General features: G+C 43.6%; 1 protein-coding gene across 8 annotated transcripts in view; it reads right to left on the bottom strand.

Annotated features, from left to right (window-relative positions):
* PRRC2C (proline rich coiled-coil 2C) overlaps positions 1–24,088 on the bottom strand; it is a 419,385-nt gene that overhangs the window by 81,428 nt on the left and 313,869 nt on the right. For 7 of the 8 annotated variants that reach the window (XM_029618671.1, XM_029618666.1, XM_029618669.1 and 4 more), the window contains one exon: positions 18,094–18,195. The exons of the other annotated variant lie outside the window; for it this stretch is intronic. In XM_029618671.1, coding sequence (XP_029474531.1) covers positions 18,094–18,195 — 102 coding nt within the window. The remainder of the gene's footprint in view (positions 1–18,093; positions 18,196–24,088) is intronic. 8 annotated transcript variants of the gene reach the window in all.

Below are 24,088 nucleotides of genomic sequence, written 5' to 3'. Positions count from 1 at the left end.
AAAAATACAAATCTAAATGCATTAAAGGAGGAGTTTGTTTCACTGATCTATGCTTTCACTGTGCTGCGGCAATCAAAAAAGCAAACAGGAATTATTAGGAAGGGAATGGTGAATAAAATGGACAATGTCATGACGACTCTGTATCGCTCCATGGTGAGACCACACCTTGAGTACTGTGTACAATTCTGGTCGTTGCATCTAAAAAAAAAGATATAGTTGCGATGGAGAAGGTACAGAGAAGGGCAACCAAAATGATAAATGGGATGGAACAGCTCCCCTATAAGGAAAGGCTAAAGAGGTTAGGGCTGTTCGGCTTGGAGAAGAGACGGCTGAGGGGGGATAGGATAGAGGTGTTTAAGATCATGAGAGGTCTTGAACGAGTAGATGTGACTCGGTTATTTACTCTTTCGGATAACACAAGGACTAGGGGGCACTCCATGAAGTTAGCAAGTAGCACGTTTAAAACTAATTGGAGAAAATTATTTTTCACTCAATGCACAATTAAACTCTGGAATTTGTTGTCAGAGGATGTGGTTAGTGCAGTTAGTGTAGCTGTGTTTAAAAAAGGATTGGATAAGTTCTTGGAGGAGAAGTCCATTACCTGCTATTAAGTTCACTTAGAGAATAGCCACTGCCATTAGCAATGGTTACATGGAATAGACTTAGTTTTTGGGTACTTGCCAGGTTCTTATGGCCTGGATTGGCCACTGTTGGAAACAGGATGGTGGGCTTGATGGACCCTTGGTCTGATCCAGTATGGCAATTTCTTATGTTTTTAATTCTAGAAATATTCTAAAAGATTAAAAATATAACTTGATCGCACAAATGTTCAAAATCCTTAATACTTGGCAGAAGCCCCTGCTGCAGCAATACCAGCCATCAGTTGTTTAGGATAAGTGGGTCTACCACCTGTGCACAGCGGGCTGGGGCAGTTTGTGTCCATTCGTCTTGGCAGAAGAGCTCAAGCTCTTTCAAATTAACCGGGATGGCCTGTGGACTGCAGTCTTCGTCCTGCCACATATTTTCTGTTGATCCAGGTCTGGGCTTTCACGGGGCCACCTGAGGACATTTACTTTTTTCTTGCTGAGCCAGTCCATTGCTGCTTTTGCTTTGTGCTTAGCATCATGGTCCTGCTGAAAAGTGAATCCTCTCCAGCATCTGCCCACCCCATTTAAAGTTCCCTTCATCTTCACAAGCTTCCCTGACCCTGCTGCTGCAAAGCATCCTCACAATATAATGCTGCTTTAATATGTTTTATTTATACCATACATATAGCTTAACATTGAGACTAAAAAAAATACTCTCCCCCCACATGCATGCAGTATTTCTTTGTAAATGCTATGCAGCATATCATATGGCTTTTCTTCAACAATGGCTTCCTTCTTGCCATTCTCCCATACAGGCCACATCCATGGAATAAGCTTGAAATTGCTGAAAAGCCAACATTCTCCTCAGTTTCATCCAGAGAACTTTGTAGTAATCTTAGGCCTCACAGTGACATTTCGCAGTAACCACAGCTACTGACTGATTGCAGTAGTGTTTTTGTGGTGCCAAACTTTTTCCACTTTACAATGAAGGACCTGACAGTGCCCCAAAGGATACTGGAACACAAATATTCTCTCATCTCTTCCGCAATCTGTACCTTTGAATAAGCAGAGTTGCTTACCTGTAACAGATGTTCTCAGAGCACAGCAGAATGATAGTCCATACACATGGGTGACATCATCAGATACAGCTCGGCATGGAAAACTTCAGTCAAAGTTTCTAGAACTTTGATTTCGCATACTGCACATGCTCAACATGCCCTATAGCATGTGTCCACGCGGGGTCTAGTTTGTCTTATATATCACAGAATTAGATTGAAAAAAAAAAAAGGAAAAACCCTACTCTGCGGGTTGGCAGGCAGGTTTCGTGAGGATTAACATCTTACTGTCCATGGAGAATACCTGTTACAGGTAAGGAACTCTGCTTTCTCTGAGGACAAGCAGGATGGTAGCCCTCACAAATGGGTGAATCCCTAGCTACAGGCTGCTCCCCAACACAAAAGGGGACCAACAGAAACCAACCAGGTGCCAATGGGCACAACAACAATGCTTTGGTGACAGAGGGGAAGACAGCCTGAACCTGAACAATGGGCCCTAGGCAGGGAGAGTTGGGGTCCGTATCTCAAAACTGTCACGTCAGCCATCCCTATCCAGACAACAGTGCAAATGTGTGGAGAGAACTCCACATCGCAACTTTGCAGATTTCTTCCACGGGGATTGCTCTCAAGTGGGCCACCGAGGCTGCCATGGCTCTGACAAAATGAGCCTTGACATGACCCTTAAGATGCAGTCCCCCCTGGGCATAACAGAAGGAGATGCAATCTGCTAGCCAACTGGCAACTCCCCATCTATTGCTATCAAAAGAAATACAAAGTTGGGAGGACTGTTTATGGGTTTCTGTACATTCCAGACAGAAGGCTAAGGCTCGCTTGCAGTCCAAACAGTGCAGGGCTCATTCACCTTGGTGCGAAAGGGGCCTGGGAAAGAATGTTGGCAGGATGATTGGTTAAGATGGAAGCCCTTCACCACCTTAGGTAGGAACTTAGGGTGCATACGCACGACCACCCTGTCATGATGAAACTTAGAGGCTTGGAGCTTGCTGACCCTGCATGCTGAAGTGACTGCCACCAAAAATATGATCTTCCAGCTCAGGTAATTCAAGTCACAGGTATACTGGGGCTTAAAAGGAGCTTTCATCAGGTGAGCCAACACCACACTGAGGTCCCAAGACACAGCAGGAGGCCTTAAGGGAGGCTTCAACTGAAGCAGACCCCACATGAAACGTACAACTATAGGCTGAACAGAAATAAGAACATGCCATGCTGGGAAAGACCCAGGGTCCATCAAGCCCAGCATCCTGTTTCCAACAGTGGCCAATCCAGGCCATAAGAACCTGGCAAGTACCCAAACACTAAGTCTATTCCATGTTACTGTTGCTAGTAATAGCAGTGGCTATTTTCTAAGTCAACTTAATTAATAGCAGGTAATGGACTTCTCCTCCAAGAACTTATCCAATCCTTTTTTAAACACAACTATACTAACTGCACTAACCACATCCTCTGGCAACAAATTCCAGAGTTTAATTGTGCGTTGAGTGAAAAAGAACTTTCTCTACATGCTAACTTCATGGAGTGCCCCCTAGTCCTTTTATTATCTGAAAGAGTAAATAACCCATCCAACCCCATAAATTTCCGCCCCATTGCCAACCTACCTTTCATAGCCAAGCTAATGGAAACACTGGTCAATACTCGACTCACAGACTACCTCGACTCCCTGGACATTCTATACCCATCACAATTCGGATTCAGGAAACGCAGAAACACAGAATCTCTCCTTTCATTAACGGACAACATCCTGATGGGCCTCGACAAAGGTCAATCATACTTGCTAGCTCTGCTAGACATCACGGCAGCGTTCGACACAGTTAACCACACAATCCTCATCAACCATCTGATGGAAACAGGCATCTCAGGTTCTGCACTCCTCTGGTTAAAATCCTTTCTAAGCGACAGGTATTACAAAGTAAAAATAATCAACAAAGAGTCTCCCCCTGTAGCGGCCAAGCAAGGAGTTCTCCAGGGTTCCTCGCTCTCGCCGACCCTATTCAACATATATCTTCTCCCCTTATGCCAACTACTCAATAACCTCAACCTCACCTATTTCATTTATGCGGACGACGTGCAGATCCTAATCCCCATCAAGGATCCCATCTCCGACACTCTAAACTATTGGAATAGCTGCCTACACGCTATCAATCTTCTTCTCACAAGCCTCAGCCTTGTTCTCAATACATCCAAGACTGAACTGCTGGCCATCTCCCCCAATGATAATAACCCACTAGCCAACACTACTAATACACCATTAGTAAATCAAGTGAGAGACCTTGGAGCCATCCTAGACTCCAGAATGAACCTTAAAAAATTCATTAACTCCACTAAAGGAGGCTTTTACAAACTACAGGTCCTAAAACAGTTAAGACCTCTCCTTCACTTCCATGACTACCGCTCGGTCCTTCAAGCCATACTATTCTCAAAGATTGATTACTGTAATGCGCTTCTGCTTGGTCTCCCGGCCTCTTCTACCAAACCTCTTCAGATGCTGCAAAACGCTGCAGCCAGGATCCTCACAAACTCTCGCCGTATGGACCACATCACACCAATTCTAAAAATACTTCACTGGCTACCCATCCGCTACAGAATTCTCTTCAAGACACTGACCATCATTCACAAAACCATATTTCAGCAATCCTCTCTCCAACTCACCATACCCCTCAAACCACACTCCTCAGCAAGACCAACCAGATCTGCATACAGAGACTCACTCCCTCCAGGTTCCCCCGAACAAATCTGCTATACATAACGCCATTGAAAAACGAGCGCTATCAACTGCTGGTCCGCATCACTGGAATTCTCTCCCGCCAGATCTCCGCCAGGAACATTGTCATATCACATTCAGAAAAAAATTAAAAACATGGCTGTTCGCCCAAGCATATCCTTGAAGAAACCTTATGGTAACCCACACAGACCAACACTCCTCGGTTGTGTCCTCTTTCCACCTCACAAAGGAACTGTTTTCTGCTAACTCGCTCTTATATAACTTGCCTAATAGACTCCTCTGTGTAAATTGTATATAATTTTTACCATGTAAGCAACTGCTCTCTGCTTACATGCACGGCTCTCCAGTTAGAAATTGTTAATCTATCCCTTTTTTTCTAACAGCCCTGTTCTACATTCCCTGTTGTAATGTAACTTTCGCTTTCAGTGTTAACTGGTTTACCCCCTAGTTTATTGTAAACCGGTATGATAAGACTTGGTCTTGAGCATCGGTATATTAAAAAAAAAAAAACCCCGATTCACATCTACCCGTTCTAGACCTCTCATGATTTTAAACACCTCTATCAAAACCTGCCCCCCCCCCCCCCCCCCGCCGTCTCTTCTCCAAGCTGAAAAGTCCTAACCTCTTTAGTCTTTCCTCATAGGGGAGCTGTTACCTGGTGGTATGCGCCAATCACACTCAGGTTAACTCTAACGGGGTTGGTCTTTAAGCCAGCTTCCGAGAGGTATAGAAGGTAATCAAGTTTTTGTGGGAGGCAGAAGAACAGATCTAAGGCCTTCTGCTCACACCACACGGAAAGCCTTCTCCATTTCAGTCCATAGGACTTTCTTGTGGAAGGCTTTCTAGATGCCACCAGGACCCGAGATACATCTCTGAAAGATTGAGTGGTTGCAGAATTAACCTCAACATTCAGGCTGTGAGAAACAGGGCTTGGAGTCTGGGACTCTGCAACTTTCCTTGATCCTGTGTGATGAGATCTGGGGAAGTCCCCAGACCAATCCGTTTCCGGATGGACAACTCCCGTAAGAGTGGAAACCAGTCCTGTCTTGGCAAGTGAGGAGCTATGAGGATCATAAGCCCTTTGTTCTCGCGAACCTTCAAGAGAATCTTCCCCAGCAAGGGAATTGGGGGATATGCGTACAGAAGACCCTTACCCCAATGATGGGCAAGGGCATCCGAGGCTGGTTTGCTGTTTGTCCTGTACAGGGAGCAGAACCCAGTCACTTTTCTGTTCCACGGGGATGCGAACAGATCTACATCTGGGCTCCCCCAGAGGCGGAAGATTCGATTGCTATCTCCTGGTTCAGGGACCACTCGTGGGGCATGACTCAGTCTGTCCGCCACCATGTTCTCCGTTCCTACCAGATATGTTGCCCTGAACACCATCCCATGGGATAGGGCCCATGACCAGATCTGGACCACTTCCTGACACAGGAGGTATAATTCCATACCTCCCTGTTTGTTGACATACCACATTGCTACCTGATTGTCTGTCTGGATCAGGACAACTTTGGTGGAGAGCCGATCTCTGAAAGCCCACAGTGCGTACCTGATTGCCTGGAGCTCCAGGAAGCTGATCTGGCAACAGCTTTCCTTAGCAAACCAGAGGCCCAGGGTGCAGAGTTCCTCTACATGAGCTCCCCAGCCCAGGGTGGATGCATCCATGGTTAGGTAATTTGAGTAGGATGACTCTGGAAAGAGATCCCCTATTCCAGTTTGGAGAGTACCTGCCCACCAAGACAAAGAGTCCAGGAGAGATGGGGTTTCTCAGATGCAATCCTGGAGGCTCTCTGTGGCCTGGTGCCACTGAGACCTCAGGGTCCATTGGGCTCTGCACATGTGTAAATGCGCCAAAGGAGTGACATGGACAGTTGCAGCCATGTGGCCCAACAACCTCAATATGTGCCTTACTGACACCTGCTGGCTCCCCTGGACCTCTGCTGCTAGGGATGCTAGGGTGGTGGCCCATGAACAAGGCAGGAAGGAATTGCCTGAGCCGTATTTAGCAGAGCTCCTTTAAAGTACAATTCAGATGATGGTCTGAGATGGGACTTTGGGTATTTGATGACGAATCCTAGTTACTCCAACACCCGAATTGTCAAGCGCATGGACTGAATGGCCCCCGACTGAGATGTACTCCTGACCAGTCAACCGTCCAGATAGGGGAAAACATGCACTCCCAGCCTGTGGAGGTGCGCCCCTACTACGGCTAGGTTGATGCTAGCTCAAATGGCAACACACTGCACTGGAAGTGCTGTTTTCCCACTATGAATCAGAGATGCTTCCTGTGACTTGGGAAGATCTTGACATGGGTGTGCACATCCTTCAGAACAAGGAAGCATAGCCAGTCCCTGTTTTGTAGAAATGGGGATCAAGGTGCCCAGGGAAACCATCTTGAACTTTTCCTTTTTTTTCCTAGAAATTTCTTCAAGACCCTTAGGTCTAGGATGGGACGGAGTCCTCCTATTCTATTTGGAATCAGGAAATACCTGGAGTAGAATTCCTGCCCTCTCTGCCTTGATGGAACAGGCTTGACTGCCCTGGCCATTAAGAGGACAGAGAGCTCTGCAAACAGTACCTTCTGTTGTGCTACTGGCCCCAAAATGGGCATGAAGGGCAATTTGGCAGGACACCCAATGGATTTAATTGGTACTCTTGATGGACTATGGACAGAACCCACTGGTCTGAGGTTATACTGGGCCACCACTTCACGAAGAACCATGGCCTACCCCCATCTGGGGGATCCAGCATCTTGGGCACAGGCAACTGGCCTTATGCTACCTCTGATCCAGTCAAAACCCCATCCCCAGAGTTGACTGAGCCGCTGGCTGGGGTTTGGTAGCTCTCTGCTGCCTGAGACAGCCTCAGGAGCTCACATGCTGCTGATGGTTGCGAGGGGGTGGAGGATAGTCCTTCTGGCAATAGATTTCCTGTGTCCCTGCCTCACCGACCTCCTGGAGGAGGAGGAGGATTGGCCCGGAGTGCTGGAAGAGAGCTGTTGGAGGGTCTCATGGTGTTCCTGTAACTGGGTCACCGCGTCCCTCACCCCATCTCCAAAGAGATTCTCCCCAGTAAACAGCACGTCAGCGAGCTATTCCTGAACCTCTAGACGGAGATCTGAGGCCCGCAGCCATGCCATTCTGCGGGCGCTGATTCACGCTGCAAAGGCCCTCGCTGCCGTTTCAAAATCATCATAAGTTGCACAGACCTCGTGTTTTCCGCACTCCAGGCCCTTATGCACCAGTGACATGAGGAAGTCCTGCTGCTGTTGAGGCAGCAGTTTGGCTACCTCCTGCACCTGCTTCCAGAGGTCCTGCAAGTAATTACTCACGTAGAGCTGGTAGGAGGCAATGCAGGCAATAAGCATAGCTGCCTGTATCACTTTCCTCCCAAGAGCATCCATTGCTCTGTGGTCCTACCCCAGGGGCGAGGAAGAAAGAGTCCGAGAGCGCTTGGTCCTCGAGGGCAGATTCAATGGCCAACAAGTGCTGGAGGAGCAGATACTTATCGAATCTGGTAGCCTTCTGGACAAGGTAGACCCCATCCACCTTCCTGTTAATGGGAGGTACTGTGAGGGGGACTTCCCATATCATCATCAGCAGCTCCTTAAGGATATCGTGCACTGGGACCGCCAAAATTTCCTTAGGAGGCGCCACAAACTGGAGGTTCTCCAGTACCTTGTGCCTGGCATCCTCATCAGTCAATAACTGAAATGGAATGGCTTTTGTCATTATCCGCACAAAACCTGCAAAGGATAAGTCCTCTGGCAGGGACTTCCTTTGCTTTTCTGGAGGAGATGGCTCTTAGGGGAGACCATATGAGCCCTCAGAGGAGGACTCTGAAGTATCATACTCCCAGGGGTCATAGGGAACCTCATCTTCACTGTATTCTACAGGGGATGGGGCCCTGGGTGCCTGGCCTTTGTCCAGAGGCACATTCATCAATAAAAACAGTGCAGGCCCCACAAAGCTGGATGGGGGGCAGCAGACCGCAGTGTCTCTGCCGGTCCAGGCGGAGTTTACTCCTCCTCGGAACTGGCAATGACCACCGTATTGGTCGGGGGAAGCATCGGAGCCCCGTCGGGCATTGATGGCCTCCCAGGAACCAACTCCAGCCAGGTCGGTAACACTCCAATGAGCACTTTGGGCCATTCCAGCAGCAGATCCAAAGCGAACAGGACCGGGGTTCATTGTCGACGGTGCCACAGAAGCGATGGCCTGCATTGCCTGCTACACCACCAGCTGGACGTGCTGCTCCAACTCCTCCTCAAAAGTTGCTAAAGCTAACACCGACTGGGAGGAAAGAGGGGTGGCCAGATCTTCCTTGGATCCTTGATGTGGATTAGTGACTGGCACCAGGACTGGTGGAGACTGTTGCAGACCCCTGGCATTGATGGAAGATGGGTGCTCCTTGCCACGGGATCACTTCAAGGGCATCATGGCTTGAGCTGGCGCACCCTTGTGCCCATTCTTGGCCCGATCTTTCCCCGGTGCCGAGGTCGAAGACAAGGAGCCCGACCTCCTCAACCTGGAGGAGACTGAGCACTGTTGGTCTCTAGCACACCTATCCACCTGCAGCATCGATGGAATCGGACAGTCCCACCAATGTCGATGGCAAGGTGTCCATGAGAGAAGCTCCAGGGACCATCAGTGCTGATGCTGCTGATGGCGAAGTCGATGGCTCAGACTTCTTCGACTCGAAGGGTTTCTCCATCTTGTCGAGTTGAGCGCAATATCCTTTTGGTGGTCAATTGGATGCACTTGCGGCAATCCCAGACGTTATGCAATGTCCCCAGGCAGAAGACACATATCATGGGAGTCCGTGATAAGTCATGGCCCTCGGGAATTGGGACATCGATGAAAACCGGTTGTGGCCATGACAAACAAAAGAAAATAGTGGGACGCAAAACAACGATGGTGTCAGGCTATGATGACCTGTGGGGCACAGACGCACCACCACCATGGGGGAGAGATTGATGCAAAAGAAAACTTACCTGAAACACTGAAAAACCTAGCTGAGGAGGCTACGGGAGGGACTGAGGGATCAAGCATCGAAGAAAAAAAATTGGGGAAAAATTTTCCAAAAGTTAGAAGTAGAAAAAACCAAAAGCTCACACAAACCATGATGCAACAGGTCTGCGGAAAAAAAAAATAGACTGAAGAGGGATCCCACATGGACATGTGGTATAGGGCATGCTCCGTGCTGAGCTCCATCTAATGATATCACCTATGAGTGAGGACTACCAACCTGCTTGTTCTCGGAGAAATATTATGGAGTCTTTTGGCAGTTCTTCGTTCTGCATCTTTTTGACTTTTGTTTCAAATTTACTTAAGACAAACAGCTTGATTCTTCATTCAGGAGTATTTGAATCAGCTCAACCAGTGTGATTAGACACAGGTGGGCTCTATAGCTTATAATGGCAAGATTTTGAATAGGAGTTAATTTGCATTTGCTATCACAAAAAGTGTGAAGACTTATGTAATCAAAATGTTTTTATTCTTAAATACTTTTAGAATATTTCTACACTAATTTTTCTTTCATGATGAAAGTGTACAATGTGAAACTAATACTTTTTGATTTTTGTTTTAGGCTGCAGAATGTGAACAATGTATAAGGGTCTGAAGACTTTTGCAAGGCATTTTACAGCAACTGTTGACATGCAATTCTGAAATGTTTTCAATTTTAAAACTGAAAAATGTGTGTGATATGAGTAAAGGAACAATATGATTCTGCCCCCCCTTCAAAGTTTTAGTTGCAGATCCAAATTTGTTTATAATCTATTTTGCATTTTTCAAAGAATTTCACTCAATGTTATGAAATATTTGCATTATAAATGCTTACACCTCATTAGTGCAAGACTATTGTACTTTTATTCGAAGAACTGAAGCAAAGCAACAGCAAATGGTGTGTTCTAGCAGTAATTTGGATGGAGATGATCAGTTCATTTGCAAGGTATCTCCAGGGACAGAGATGTACTGTGTCAGGGGTGGCCAACTCTGGTCCTCAAGAGCCACAAACAAGTCTGGTTTTCAGGTTATCCACAATGAATATGCATGAGAAAGATGTATATAAACTGCTTCCACTGTATGCAAATCTATCTCATGCATATGTGCAGCTCTTGAGAACTGTAGTTGGCTACCCCATTTTATGTCCTTTTCAATAACAGGTGTTTCACACTGGTCACGTCAAAGAAGAATCACAAAGTGGACTTATACCCAAACAAAAGCTATGGATTTGGATACAATCTATCTGGAGTTCCTGAAGTTGCCATAGTGGTAACACATTGATAGAATGCCAAATAGATTATTATATATATTATCAGGTCAATGCTATTCACCCTTTCAAGAGTTCTTTAATGGATGTCTCATTAGATAAAGGACACTGATGATGCTCAAAACCTAATAGATCATAAGGAGATCTAATATTAGTTATCACAACTTATTTTGCTTGGAATGACCCATGTAGAGTACAAATACTTCCTGCATGACTCCAGCCACAGGAGGTTCTTGTGAAAGATTTAAGATAGTGGACCCAAGTCTTTACTTACATTCATGTATCCATAGGATCAATTTTCAAAATCCCTATTTGCTGTAACCAAGCAGCAGCCTTCAACTATCTATTCAATGACATCGTATAGCACACAAGGTTGGCCAAGCAATATCAGACTTGGAGTAACTCCTGCCTTCATCTGCATACATACTGGGAAAGCATCAGAGCACAAAGTGCAGGCCTGCAGATTTTGATGTTTATTATCTCAAATCACTTACATTCTGTGTGTTCACACTTCCACTAGAAACTTGTATTGTGTGAAGCACTATCTATATTAATGGGAGCCCCCAGTGGGCAGGGCTAGTTAGTTATAACAGCATTGAATAAGAACAACCTCCAAATGTCAAATTTCTAGATGGTTAAAAAGTATCTGCTGCTGTAAATAACTCGTTATAAACACTTAACTTTGAAAAGTCACAAAGCAAAACTGCACTCAGATCAGAATATGGGGGACACTGTGTAACAAGCTATAAATATGCCAACAAAAGTACCACTACACCAGGAACTGTCCTGTGAAACTCCAGCTTCTCTGCCCCTCATCAACATGAGCAAGAAAACACTGGCTGAGCTATAAAAGTCATTTCCATTGCAATACCACCATAAAAATATTTTATTTGGTAAACTGAGTAGGCGGGAACTAAAGGAGAAAACATTATACCTTAGAGGTCTCAGATTATGGTTTGTGAATGCTATTCTCCATTTCTACATAAAGGTACTCTCAATATATGCCGTTTTCACATACTAAAGCAAATAAAATCCTAGAAAGGCATGCTACCACTCTTTCAAGGCAAAGTTAACGAGTTCTCATGAGACACGGGAGCAGATACAGGACTTTCTGGGCGCAACCAGAATAGAACACTTAATGTCAAGCACTTTAAAAATGTATATCTCCAACACAGATGGGACTTGCTTTATTCATTCAGTCAATCACAATATTTACCTATATTAAACACCAATCAGAAAACACTTCACCCACATTAGAAGATACTGTTGGCTTTGCACTGATGCAAGGGTCAGATGATGTCCCAAACTCTCTTCAAACTACTGCAGAGTATTTTAAAGAGAGCAGGGAAAATTAAGATGAATATCCAGCATGGCTCTCTGCTTCAGCGGCAGGAGGGGAATGAGGAAAAGAGGATTTACATCCAGACAACATCTAACAAGGCATTGATCTGAGCAGTATGATTATACAAACATCGGGGTAACTTCTCGTTACGAAGGTTACTACCTTCAAACATTAAGCCTTATACTTCACTTTGCTGCAGCTCCAACACTGCTCTCTGCATCTATGGCGGGGATGGAAGGAAACTGGAATCAAAAAGTTATCAATAAGGGCCCTGAACTCAGCGGTTGGGATAACAGAAATGTATGGGAAAATAAGTGTGAGAGCTTGCCGGGCAGACTCTGGTAATTATTTTTGCAGCTCTAACTATAAAATGACTAAATGTTAAGTGGCCAGGATACATGATATGTAGGGCAAGGAACCCAGTCGTACTGAGAAATGGACTGCTGGATCAGACATCTTTACATAGAATTCGGAAGCCATTTGTCTGGCCTCGTCAGGCAGAAACAACAGCATATTTTTAGAAAAGCTGAGTAGTAAAAACTTCTGAACGCTAAATGTGTAACAGTACCCAAAGCCTTTCTGTAAGAACAAGCATTTTCAATAGCCAGTCCAACACTTTGGAACTTATTTCCTACACAACTTCAAAACATCACTGATTGAAAAATGTTCAGGGTTAGGGTTAATAGTGCCTTCAGTGAATTAACAGCATTCACCCCAACCAATTAACTTGAAAAAAATTTCTTACAATTGTTCCTAAGTTTCCAGCTATATAGGGTCCAGACCCTTGCATCTGTTTATTTTGTATGCTTGTTTATGCAATTCTATGGTGTTTTTATGTTAACTGCCTTGAACTTATCACCTATCCTGCACAAATTAATAAAGCTACCTCATATCCATGTAACGTTCCTAGGCGATGTTAAGTTCACTGTTAACCAGATTGTTCTATGTAATGCTCTCATGCGAAGTTATGTTTACTGTAAACCGGTGTGATTTGTACTCTATACAAGAATGTCGGTATATAAAAGTAAAAAATAAATAAATAATCTCAGCTACTGCTGAAAACCAGATAAAGTGGAACTCCCCATTGTAAAATGTTAGGATGTCTCTTTACCCCTTCTAGCTGGACCAAGCCGGTTTCATGTGCTCATAATTCATACTAGGGATGTGAATCTTTTTTCTAACAAATTGAAATATCGTACGATATTTCTAAATTCGTTAATATATCGGGAAAAAAAAAATAAACGATCACTTTTCCCCCCGAATTTTCGTAAAAATCGTTTTTCGGGTTAGCGCGCGCTAACGCACTATCCTGAAAATAAAAACGTTTATTTTAGTTATTTTTTGTTACATTTTGCTATTTTTGTTAGCGCGCGCTAACCCGAAAAACGATTTTTCACTAAAAAAAAAGATCTTGGGGAAAATGAGATTTTTCCGCGGCCAGACGGTCCCGAAAGCAGGAACGATCGGGCACCCAATTCACATCCCTACTTCATACTAACACTTCAGGTCCAGTTTCCTCACACATAGCAAAGAAAGTGAGATGCCTTAAAAACATCAACCCCTGCCTCTCACAAAGGTCACCAAGTCTGATCTGAAATGTAAATGGGTAGAGCCCTCACTTCTGAAATTTCATCTCTTTTCAAATCTGTACAGCAACATAATTCACTTAATATCCTTTACCATCTGCCAACAAAGCTCTGATGGAGACTTCTGCAGAGCAATGTGTATAACATAATACGGTGTAAAGACAAGATCAGGTGAGTCATTTCAGGCAAATTTAGCAGCCCCTTTCTGTAAGACGGAGTTTTTATGCTAACACAAGGAGTACTAACCAACAAACCATGTAAGTATTGGCCCTTACAGAAGCCATTTCTGCTTTTATGACAATGGATGGAAATGACAAAATGATATGGATTAGACAAGGGTGGATGGTCTGATTCTCTCTCTTGGGGCCAAATCAACCAGGCTTTCATGATAGTTAATACATATACAGAGTAGGATTATTATTCAAATTTGATCCACTATATATAAACTGTGGGCAATTAGAACACACACACACACACACATATATATATATATATATAATCTCTAGAGGCAAGTCCCCTAAACCCATAGGGATTTTTGCTCAAGTCTTTCTCAGGATATATGTTTGCTCACACACACTGTAAATTTTCTCTCTTAAATTCTCAGTATATGGCAGTACCTATTATTATGTATTACAAAATAAACTAGTCTAAATTATTAGATGCAAACAATGATTGAATATTAATTATCAAAGCATCCAAGTCAATTTTTTTAAAATTACTTATTCAAATGCATTTTAAACATTGTGGCAAAAAAATAATCAGCTGCTGAATGAGACCTTCAAACCACCCACGCATTGGTCAAATTAATTTTAAGACCTAAAATGCTTCTCAGGTCACTTAATCATCACTCAAAAAGGTCACAAGAATAGCATCTTTAATCACTCCTCTCTCCTATATCAATATTTAAAAAAAAATGTTTTTTATATAAATTTGCATTTAGAAAATGAAACGAAATCATTTAATAGTTCAAAACTAAAAGGCACTTCCCTTATTGAGTTCTATGTCACATCATTTTTTCCCAGCATGCTGTTTTATGATCCTTATGACATTGCATTAAGGGCTTCAATGAAGCATACGTTTGCCGCAACAAATTTTAAACATTTTAGCAAATGGAATCTTCATTAATTAGAAGCAGCCATTCAAAGTATTTCACAGTGAGCAGGGGGGAAAAAAAAGGGAACACATCTCCCCTACTCTTCAGAACCTACACTGGCTCCCCATCAAATTCAGGATCCTATTCAAGGTACTCACGATTATCCACAACCTCACCGCCCTCAACACTTCCACCCAACTAAAACCACATACCTCTTCCAGACCTATCAGGAGTGCCTACCAAGACACCTTGTACGCTCCCCCAAGCCAAAACATCAATCAGAAAACGCGCCATTTCGACAGCTGGTCCACACCAATGGAATGCGTTACCCCCCCGACCTCAGACGAGAATCCTGCCCTTCTGTCTTCAAAAAGAGACTAAAAACATGGCTTTTTAGCCAAGCCTTTCAGGACACCTAATCTCCCTTTGCCTTTAACCTAACTCTCCCCTAGCAAACTCTCCAGCTAGACCCCTCAATCCAGTTGTTTGCCCCATCTACCACCTCTTCGGTTTCTTCCGTTTCCCCGATATGATTTATTTTATTTTATTTCTTGTTAAGATGAGTTTCATGAGTTTTCAGGTTATGTTTAGATGAGTTTTTGACATGTTTTCAACTGTTAACTGGCAACATTGTCCCTTGTACCGCCCTTGAGCGGAATTGAAGTTTCATTGTTAACTGATATGATTTGTATTTTTACAGGAATGTCAGTATAGAAAAAATAAAAATAAATAAATACACTGCTTTTCCTGCCTGCTCGCTGCGATTCTAGCAAGCCTGAAGGCTGCTTCTATTTAATGAAGATTCCATTTGCTAACTTATGCTCCATTGAAGCCCATGATGCAGTGTCGTAAGGATCACGAAACACAGCGTGTTGGGCAAAGATGATGATGTGAAATGGAACTCGATAAGGAAGGTGTCTTAGTTTTTGAAGTACTAAGGGATTTCATTTTTCAAATACACATTTATAAAAAAGATTTTAAAAAACTGATATAGGAGAAATGAGTGACTGAAGATGCTATTTTTATGAACTCAGACCGATGACTATAAGTGACCCAATAAACATTTTAGGACTCAAATTAATTTGGCTGATGCACGGGTGGTATGAAGAAATCGTTCAGCAGCTGATTATTTGTTGACGCAATGTTTGAAATGATGTATTTAAGAGTATGCACTTGAGCACCTATTTAATCATCAGATGTTCACCTGAACGTTATCAATGTGCACAAAGTCCTTGTACATGCAGGAAGCTGGTACATGCTTTGTGCTTCCAGGTACCAGCTGCTTCATGCAAATATGTGCAGTATGATGGAAATGACCCCTGGAAGTTCTCAGACCAAAGATGTGACTTCAGCCTTACTGGACTCCAGAAGCAGTAGAAAGTTTAAATAAAATGGTCAGGTTAATTCAAGAAGTGGGCTGTGTCTGACATGCTCTCCACTGCTGTACGGCACGTCAATGCACAGGACCTCATTCCCTTAGATGGAAGGTATAATTATAACCTTGTTCCACTCTTCCTTTTCGTGGAAGCACAATGCAAACAGACCAACCACCAGCAGCATTGCAAAGGTACTGATTATTATACTTAAATACAAATTAAATGTTGGAGGTTCACATTACACTGAACCCTGCTATAAGATTTTTTTTCCCCACAATCTAGTGCATGCCACTGTGGTTCCAGCTCCAGTGGCCATACAATTCCTCATGGATGTCTCTGGAAGCCCCATCCATGATATTCCTGGAAAAGGTGGGAGTCAAAGGGAAGCTGAATCTATAACATCCAGAAGCAGGTCTCAAAATAACGTTATAAAAAGATTGTGTCTATCTACAGCATTATTACACACTGGTGGGAAGTATTTTAGCACAGTTGATCAAGTAAGCCAGCTGAAAATCCTCTTTAAACTACACAACCTTTTATAAGTTCCACTTTATTGGACCAACTTAACAGTAAACAAATTCAATCAGAAGAACCCCATCTACTAATGCAAAGGTTACATCCACCACATTAATTTCTGGCTTCTGTTTTATTTAGCATCTCAAGATACTTGCTGGAAAATAAAAACCACTTGCATCAGCATATGGAATAATTTAAAAATATTTTCTTCAGCAAATGTTTCAATTTATTTCATACACTTAAATTCCTATAAAACAGAAAGCAATTAGCTACTTTTTTTGTGAAATGCACACAGTTTAAGATAAGTAATACTACCGGCTTTAAGACTTTACATGACTGTAGGTGCTTACCTTTCGTTATTGCTTGGATTTTGCAGACAGTAGTCTTATGAGAGATTTGTCAATTGAACAATGTTGATTATTTCACAAAAAAACCAGAGAGACCATAAAGTGGACTATCATTACACAGCATACTACACTGAGTATTTGCTGACAAGTATGGTGGTCCTTTATTTATATATATTAATACTAGGGATGTGCATTCGTTTCATCCGTTTCCTATACAAGCATGTAATATGAAACGTATGAAACGAATGCACATCCCTAATTAATACTACAGCAGTTATATGTGCCTTAAACAAACTGTTGAATCAAATAACCAAGATCTGTTCTATTTTTTTTTTTTTTTTTTTTTTACATTTTATGATTTTTGATCTTGGAATATGTGCAGTATTTGGGCGTTGTTTGGTGATAGACATAACGGATTACTTCCTGCCAGTCATATGCTGGTCATTAAGCTAAGCACTCGAAGCATCTGCTGTCCTCCCCACCCCAACCTGAAACGGGGACAAGATAATGTGAGCATCCCCCACTGCTACTTACATGAACTTCACAGCATGAGAAACTACGATCTAGCGACCAAAGGGAGTCCTAACTTTCCTTCTCTACTACTGACTACATTATCTCGCAGTTGCCATTCATTTCTAAGTGCATCAGTTTCACCAACTGTGACTGTATATCACCATCTTCCCCCTTGCTACTTTTTGGCAGTTGTCACACAGTACAGGTGCCAAAAATGAGATAGCAAACTATCCTCCTCTGAAGTGGCTGTGCCCATTTTTAAGTGCCATCACAATAAAGTGACTGGGGATCCTGTTTGGATAGAAATCCAAACTATTATTGGCTTAATTGCAAAGAAAATTGTGCCAAAATGATAACCAGAACTCTGGAGGCAAAGGCACTGGTACATTTACAATGGGCTGTTGGGGAGAAGGAGAATCCTCTAGCCACCAACCCGAGATGCTGACTAGTACCACAGAGGAAGAACTCTTCCTGGATTCCTGCACTTTAAATGCAATACTTTAAGATGGATTTTTATGCTACCATTAGTCTCTATACAAAAGGAGAAAAGCATAGGAAATAAAAGGAAGGCGTATAAAGAAAAAGGTTGACCAGCTCATGCGCTATTAAACCGAAAGATTTTTCCTGCATGCAAAACAGAATGAGCTTTAGCGGGATGTGGTACATACCTTGAGGGTGAGGTCGACGGTAGCGGGAGAGGCTGGAGTTAGGCTGGAGCTCTGTTGTAGAGTCTCCCTCCTAGGCAGGGGAAGGGTGTGGGGCGGGGATACCTGAAAGGCAGGCAACACATGTCACATTCTAACTATGGCTTATTATAAAAGCCTTATAAAAAACGAAAAAAAAAACCCTTATGGGGGAACTAATGAACAAAAAAAAGGTGTTCTGAGGGTTTGAACAGCTTACAAGCAAAAGGATGTTTAGCAAGAGACAGTAGTTTGCACTTTGGCAGAAAACTGATTTTTCTGTGCAGATTCCCTGGTGGCATAATGGGTGAAGAGGGGGGGAGCTGTGGGATACAGCCCATCTAGCCTAAGTATAGAACTGTGAAAAATATTTATTTCCAACATGCATGGTTTAGTTGATATTAAGTGCATGGACACATGATTTCACTCCAGCTCCTACCCCTCAGTTTTATCCTGGTCAATCCCAAAGAAATCAAGAGCCTCATTTTTCAACAGTTTACCAGCAACCTTTCACTCAATGAAGCCACATTCTTCAGCAAACTCTCCAGCAGGAGGGCCTAGTAACACCCCACCTCATATCTTGGGCATGGCCCAGACTACTGTGGGAGCCAGCGGCGGACTCCTGAGGAAGACCGGCCCGGGGATTCGCCGCCCAGGACAATTCACGTGGTCGGCCGCGCACGGCAGACCACGTGACTGGAGTGACCGGCCCACCGATCCCCCGATAGGCCAATCTGCCCCTGGTGGGTGCACACAGAAGACCTGGTACAGGCTTGCTTAAATTGAAGTAATCTGCCTGTGCCAGCGGCCACTTCCATGAAGCTCTCCTGTAAAGGGCATTGTAAATGAACATGTCGAAGCATCTTGTACTTCTCAAACAGAAGACATGTTACTTGGCTCCTGTTTGGAAGGGTGGAATTGTCTGATGTCCACTCACAATGCTCTGTCACTTGCAGCCAGCAGAGCTTTGGCCCCAGGAAAGGAAAGGAGAGATTGCTGCCATAACCACTGCTGAAGTTGCAGTTTTGGGTTGAGAACATTTTAAGGCCAGATTACAACTGTTACCCCAGTTAAGGTCATGACCCTCATGTTGTGTGTGCATTTCAAAACAAAGTATTTATCTCACAAAAGGAAAAAAAAAAAAGCTGAAGGAGGCATAAATAAAATGGCTAAGAAATTCTGCAAAGTGCGCCTGTGAGGAAAGTCCCTCTAAATCAGGGGTCGGGAACCTTTTTGGCTGAGAGAGCCATGAACGCCACATATTTTAAAATGTAATTCCGTGACAGCCATACTAACTACAACCCCCCACCCTCCTGACTCCCCCAAGACCTACCAAATTAATTTACTACAAACCCCACCCTCCTGACCCCCCCAAGACCTGCCAAAAGTCCCTGGTGGTCCGGGAGCGATCTCCTAGACTTGGGCTGTCTGCTGCCAGTAGTCAAAATGGCGCAGACGGCCCTTTGCCCTCACTATGTCACTGGGGTCGACCAATGGCGGTGGTAGCCCCTGTGACATAGTAAGGGCAAAGGGCCATCAACGCCATTTTGATTACTGGCAGCCGACGGCCCTTTGCCCTTACTATGTCACAGGGGCTACCGCCACCATTGGTCGACCCCAGTGACATAGTGAGGGCAAAGGGCCGTTGGCGCCATTTTGACTACTGGCAGCCGACAGCCCAAGTCCAGGAGATCGCTCCCGGACCGCTCCTGGACCCCCGCTGGACCACCAGGGACTTTTGGCAGGTCTTGGGGGGGGGGGGGGGCGCAGGAGGATGGGGGTTGTAGTAAATTAATTTTGGAGGTCTTGAGGGGCATCAGGAGGGTGGGGGATTTTGTTAGATTTTTACTTTTTTATTAAAGATTGTCTGCGAGCCAGATGCAGCCATCAAAAGAGCCATATCTGGCTCCCGAGCCATAGGTTCCTGACCCCTGCTCTAAATCCTTCAGGTCTATGGTCTACTTGAGAGGTGGAGAGGATGAGTCAGTACTGCACGTCACTGATAACCTGAAGTGTATCCATACTCCTACCAGTCAGTGATGGGTACGTCACAAGCAGCTCGGATAGTAAAACAAACATATGCAGACAATTTGTACACATTTTTACTCAGTCATATGGATTCCCCCCCCCCCCCCAGGTTGTTCTGTTGATAAACACAAACGCTGTGAGCAAATGACAAAGATATCCACTTCTTGCAATGGAATATTAACACATCAGAGAATTGGCCCATATACCTCGTTCTTAACTTCCGTTCCAAGACATTGGTTTTGCGTAATAAAAGTTTAAACAAGAGTTCACGTAACCTTGCAGTCTGCATATCCCTCAAGATGTTTTTACACTGATAAGCATGCTTGAAAATTGCTTGACCCACTTCATGTGGCTGGATGTACATGCTTGCATTCCCGACGGCCTGCATTTTCACAGGGAAAAGGAGCCTGCAGGACCCAGGGAGACGGAAACTTGCCCCTGAGGAAATGTCACAGATTTTTGGGATAAACCAAGGCCTTTTGTAAACAGCACAGAGGGCAGGTGTAGGATTCTCAGCATCAGACGTCTGTTGGGGGGGAAGGGATGGAAAGTATGGATTACATCAAGGCCCCATTTTCATAGCAATGCAGTAAAGGATGGCAGAAAGACCAAACTGGCCCATCCCGTCTGTCCACTTGCAATTTTTACACTTTGGATAGTGACGCACACAACCTAATCTCCTCCTCCTCATGTCATTTATCTGAATGTTCAATCCTTCCATCTCAGGCATGCCCAGAAGATGACAAACTATAAGGCTCCACTAGCAGGCAACTTTACAGGAAATATCATCTCTTGTCATTTTAATAACTCTGAGCCCCATCCTCAACCCCAGGTCCCTCTTACTCCATATGCATGAGTGTTTAATAGGCAAAGCTGTACAATATACTCCTGCCCCACTGAAATCCACAGAGAAGGGAAAGAGTGGGGAGGAGGGACCCAACTTTTTTTTTTTGTTTCTTTAAAATGAAAGAAACAAAGAACAAACCACAAAAAGAAGACGTGTTCAAGGCAGACCCCTACTAGTCATGCTCTATGATTTTTACAAGATAGCCTGCCATATCTTACTGCCAAGTTTTATAACAATCCATACAGATATCACAACTAGGGAAGCCACTGTCCAAAATATCCAGCTGATTGGCATTTGGGTTTCAATGCTTTCTGGAGAGTCACCCCCACCCCCACCACACTGAGCAGGTTAGCCCTTGGCTGCCATTAGATCATGCTGATTTATCCCTTCATGTTTTGCAAATTGCGATCCTCTGCATTTATCTTATAACGTTTTGAAAACATACCATTTTAGCTTCCACCACTTGTTCTAGGAAGGCATTCCTGGTATCCGCTACACTTTCTGAAAAAATATTTTACAAATTTGTTCCCAAGTCTACTTCCTTACAGCTGCATATCAACTCTAGATCTACAACTTCCTTACACACTGAAAAAAGTTTACTTGTTGTACATCATCATATTTAAATGTTCATCATGTACTCCAGTTTCTTCTTTCCTATTGGGTATACATTTTTAGGTTCTTAAGTCTCATCTTATATGGTTTTGGGTGCTGACCCCACAACATTTTAATTCTCTCTGTCTAGACCTCCTCTAGTTTATCTATATCCTTTTTTGAAGGTATGTATATCAGGAACTGTAAGGAGGCATTACCACCTTAGTTTCCTGCTAGTTATGCCTCTCCCTTCCTACCCCAGCACATCTTCAAATCAGGCATCAACACCCCAAGATTTCTGTCCTATCGGTGCATATCAGGTTTTCATGCTCAAGATTTATTGCTCCCTCTGATTTCTGTACCCCACTGCATGACTTTTTTTTTTTGCGCTTTGAATCCAAAATGCCAACCATTTGACCACACCACTCAAGAGTTTTTAGATTCTCTCATTCTGTCTATTTTCTTAAGGGTGTCCACTCTGCTGATCTTTGTCTCATCCACGAAAAGGAACATTTTTTCTTCTAACTCCTCTACAATATCACTGAAGTATATTTTCACAGAACCAGCCCCAGGACAGATACCTAAAGAACGTCCATCACATTTCTTTCCCCCAGAATGAATTCCATTTACCACTACTATGCAGTAGTTTGAGAGTGGCAATTCAGCACCATATTTACATTTAATTTAATGTACAAAAAAGCATATTTATTGCATATCTATTCTTTGAAGTGTTTCTTTAAAATATTTCTCCTATTTGTGTGCAACAAAAATTTTTCAATCTCCCATTTCTACTCCGTGCACTAGTTTCTCCTGCTCTCTCAAAAGAAGCTTTTTCCTTCAACTGCCTCTACTGTATAGCAAAATTGCTTACCTTGTAATAGGTGTTATCCCAGGACAGCAGGATGTAGTCCTCACATATGGGTGATGTCATTGATGGAGCCCTATTGCGGGAAAACTTTCTGTCAAAGTTTCTAGAAACTTTTGACTGGCACTCTTGAGCCCACTGAGCATGCCCAGCATGCCATGATATTCTCTGCCACAGGGGTCTCTCTTCAGTCTCGTATGTAGCAATAAGCTTTAGCAAAAATAAAATAAGAAAAGGTAACATACCCAACTCTGCGGGGTGGTGGGTGGGTTCTGCGAGAACTACATCCTGCTGTCCTGGGATAACACCTATTACAAGGTAAGCAATTTTGCTTTATCCCAGGACAAGCAGGATGCTAGTCCTCACATATGGGTGATTAGCAAGCTATAGGCTGAGTCATTTTGTAGTGAAGCAACAGTGAAGTATTGTTGTTGAAAATGAGACAGCCGAAAATCACAGCAGGTTGGATGTAGGAGGAGTTGGGATTAAACTGGAAACAAGTTCTTTAAGACAGATTGTCCACAGGCTGAATCTTGTCGTCCTTTGTCCAAACAGTTATGAGCTGCAAAGGTGTGAAGAGAACTCCAAGTTGCTGCTTTACATATGTCAAGAATTGGCACTGAACGATAGTGTGCTACTGAGGTTGACATTGCTCTTACTGAATGCGCCTTTACTTGCCCTTGGAGAGGAAGGCCTGCTTTTTCATAGCAAAACTGTATGCAATCTACTAACCAGTTGGATAGAGTGTTTACCCACTGCTTTACCCGGTTTGTTTGGATCATAAGATACAAAGAGCTGAGTGGATTTCCTGTGGACTGCAATACAGTCTATGTAAAATGCTAGCGCATGTTTACAGTCCAAAGTATGTAAGGTCCGTTCTCTTTGGTGAGAATGAGGCCTTGGAATAAATGTGGGTAAAACTATGGATTGGTTCAAGTGGAATTCCGTGACAATCTTGGGAAGGAATTTTGGATGGGTATGGAGAACCACTCTGTCGTGTAGAAATTTTGTATATGGTGAGTACGTGACAAGTGCTTGTAACTCACTAACCCTTCTAGCTGATGTAATGGCTATGAGGAAGATAGTCTTCCATGTGAGAAATTTAAGGTCACAGGAATTCATGGGTTCAAAGGGAGAACGCATGAGTCTTGTTAAAACCAGATTCAGGTCCCATTCTGTGACTGGTGGCCGAATTGGTGGTTTAAATTGAGTTAACCTCTCATAAATCTGACAAGAGGTTGTATAGATATTGGTGCATCTCCCATCTTGTTATGGTAAGCTGAGAATGCACTTAAATGTACTCTGACCGATGAAATCTGGAAACCAGAGTCTGACAGATGGTATAAGTAATCTAGCAGAGAAGTTGTGGGGCAGGGGAAAGGATCAATACTCTTTTGCCTGCACCACAAAGTAACCTTTTCCATTTTGAAGAATAGTTCTTCCTTGTTGAAGGTTTACGTGAAGCTATAAGCATTTGAGATACATTGGTTGAAATATTGAATTGTTGTAAGATCAAGCTTTCAACATCCATGCTGTCAGGGATAGGGATTGAAGGTTGGGATGGCGCAACAGACCCTGATCCTGAGTTATGAGAGTGGGAGCTACACCCAGACGAATAGGATCCCTGATCGAGAGGTCTAGAAGTGTGG

The sequence above is a fragment of the Rhinatrema bivittatum genome, chromosome 10 (genome assembly GCF_901001135.1).
Source record: "Rhinatrema bivittatum chromosome 10, aRhiBiv1.1, whole genome shotgun sequence".
In the NCBI taxonomy this organism is placed as follows: domain Eukaryota; kingdom Metazoa; phylum Chordata; class Amphibia; order Gymnophiona; family Rhinatrematidae; genus Rhinatrema; species Rhinatrema bivittatum.
Note: the sequence above shows the minus strand (reverse complement) of the source record. Positions and strands in the feature narration are given on the sequence as shown.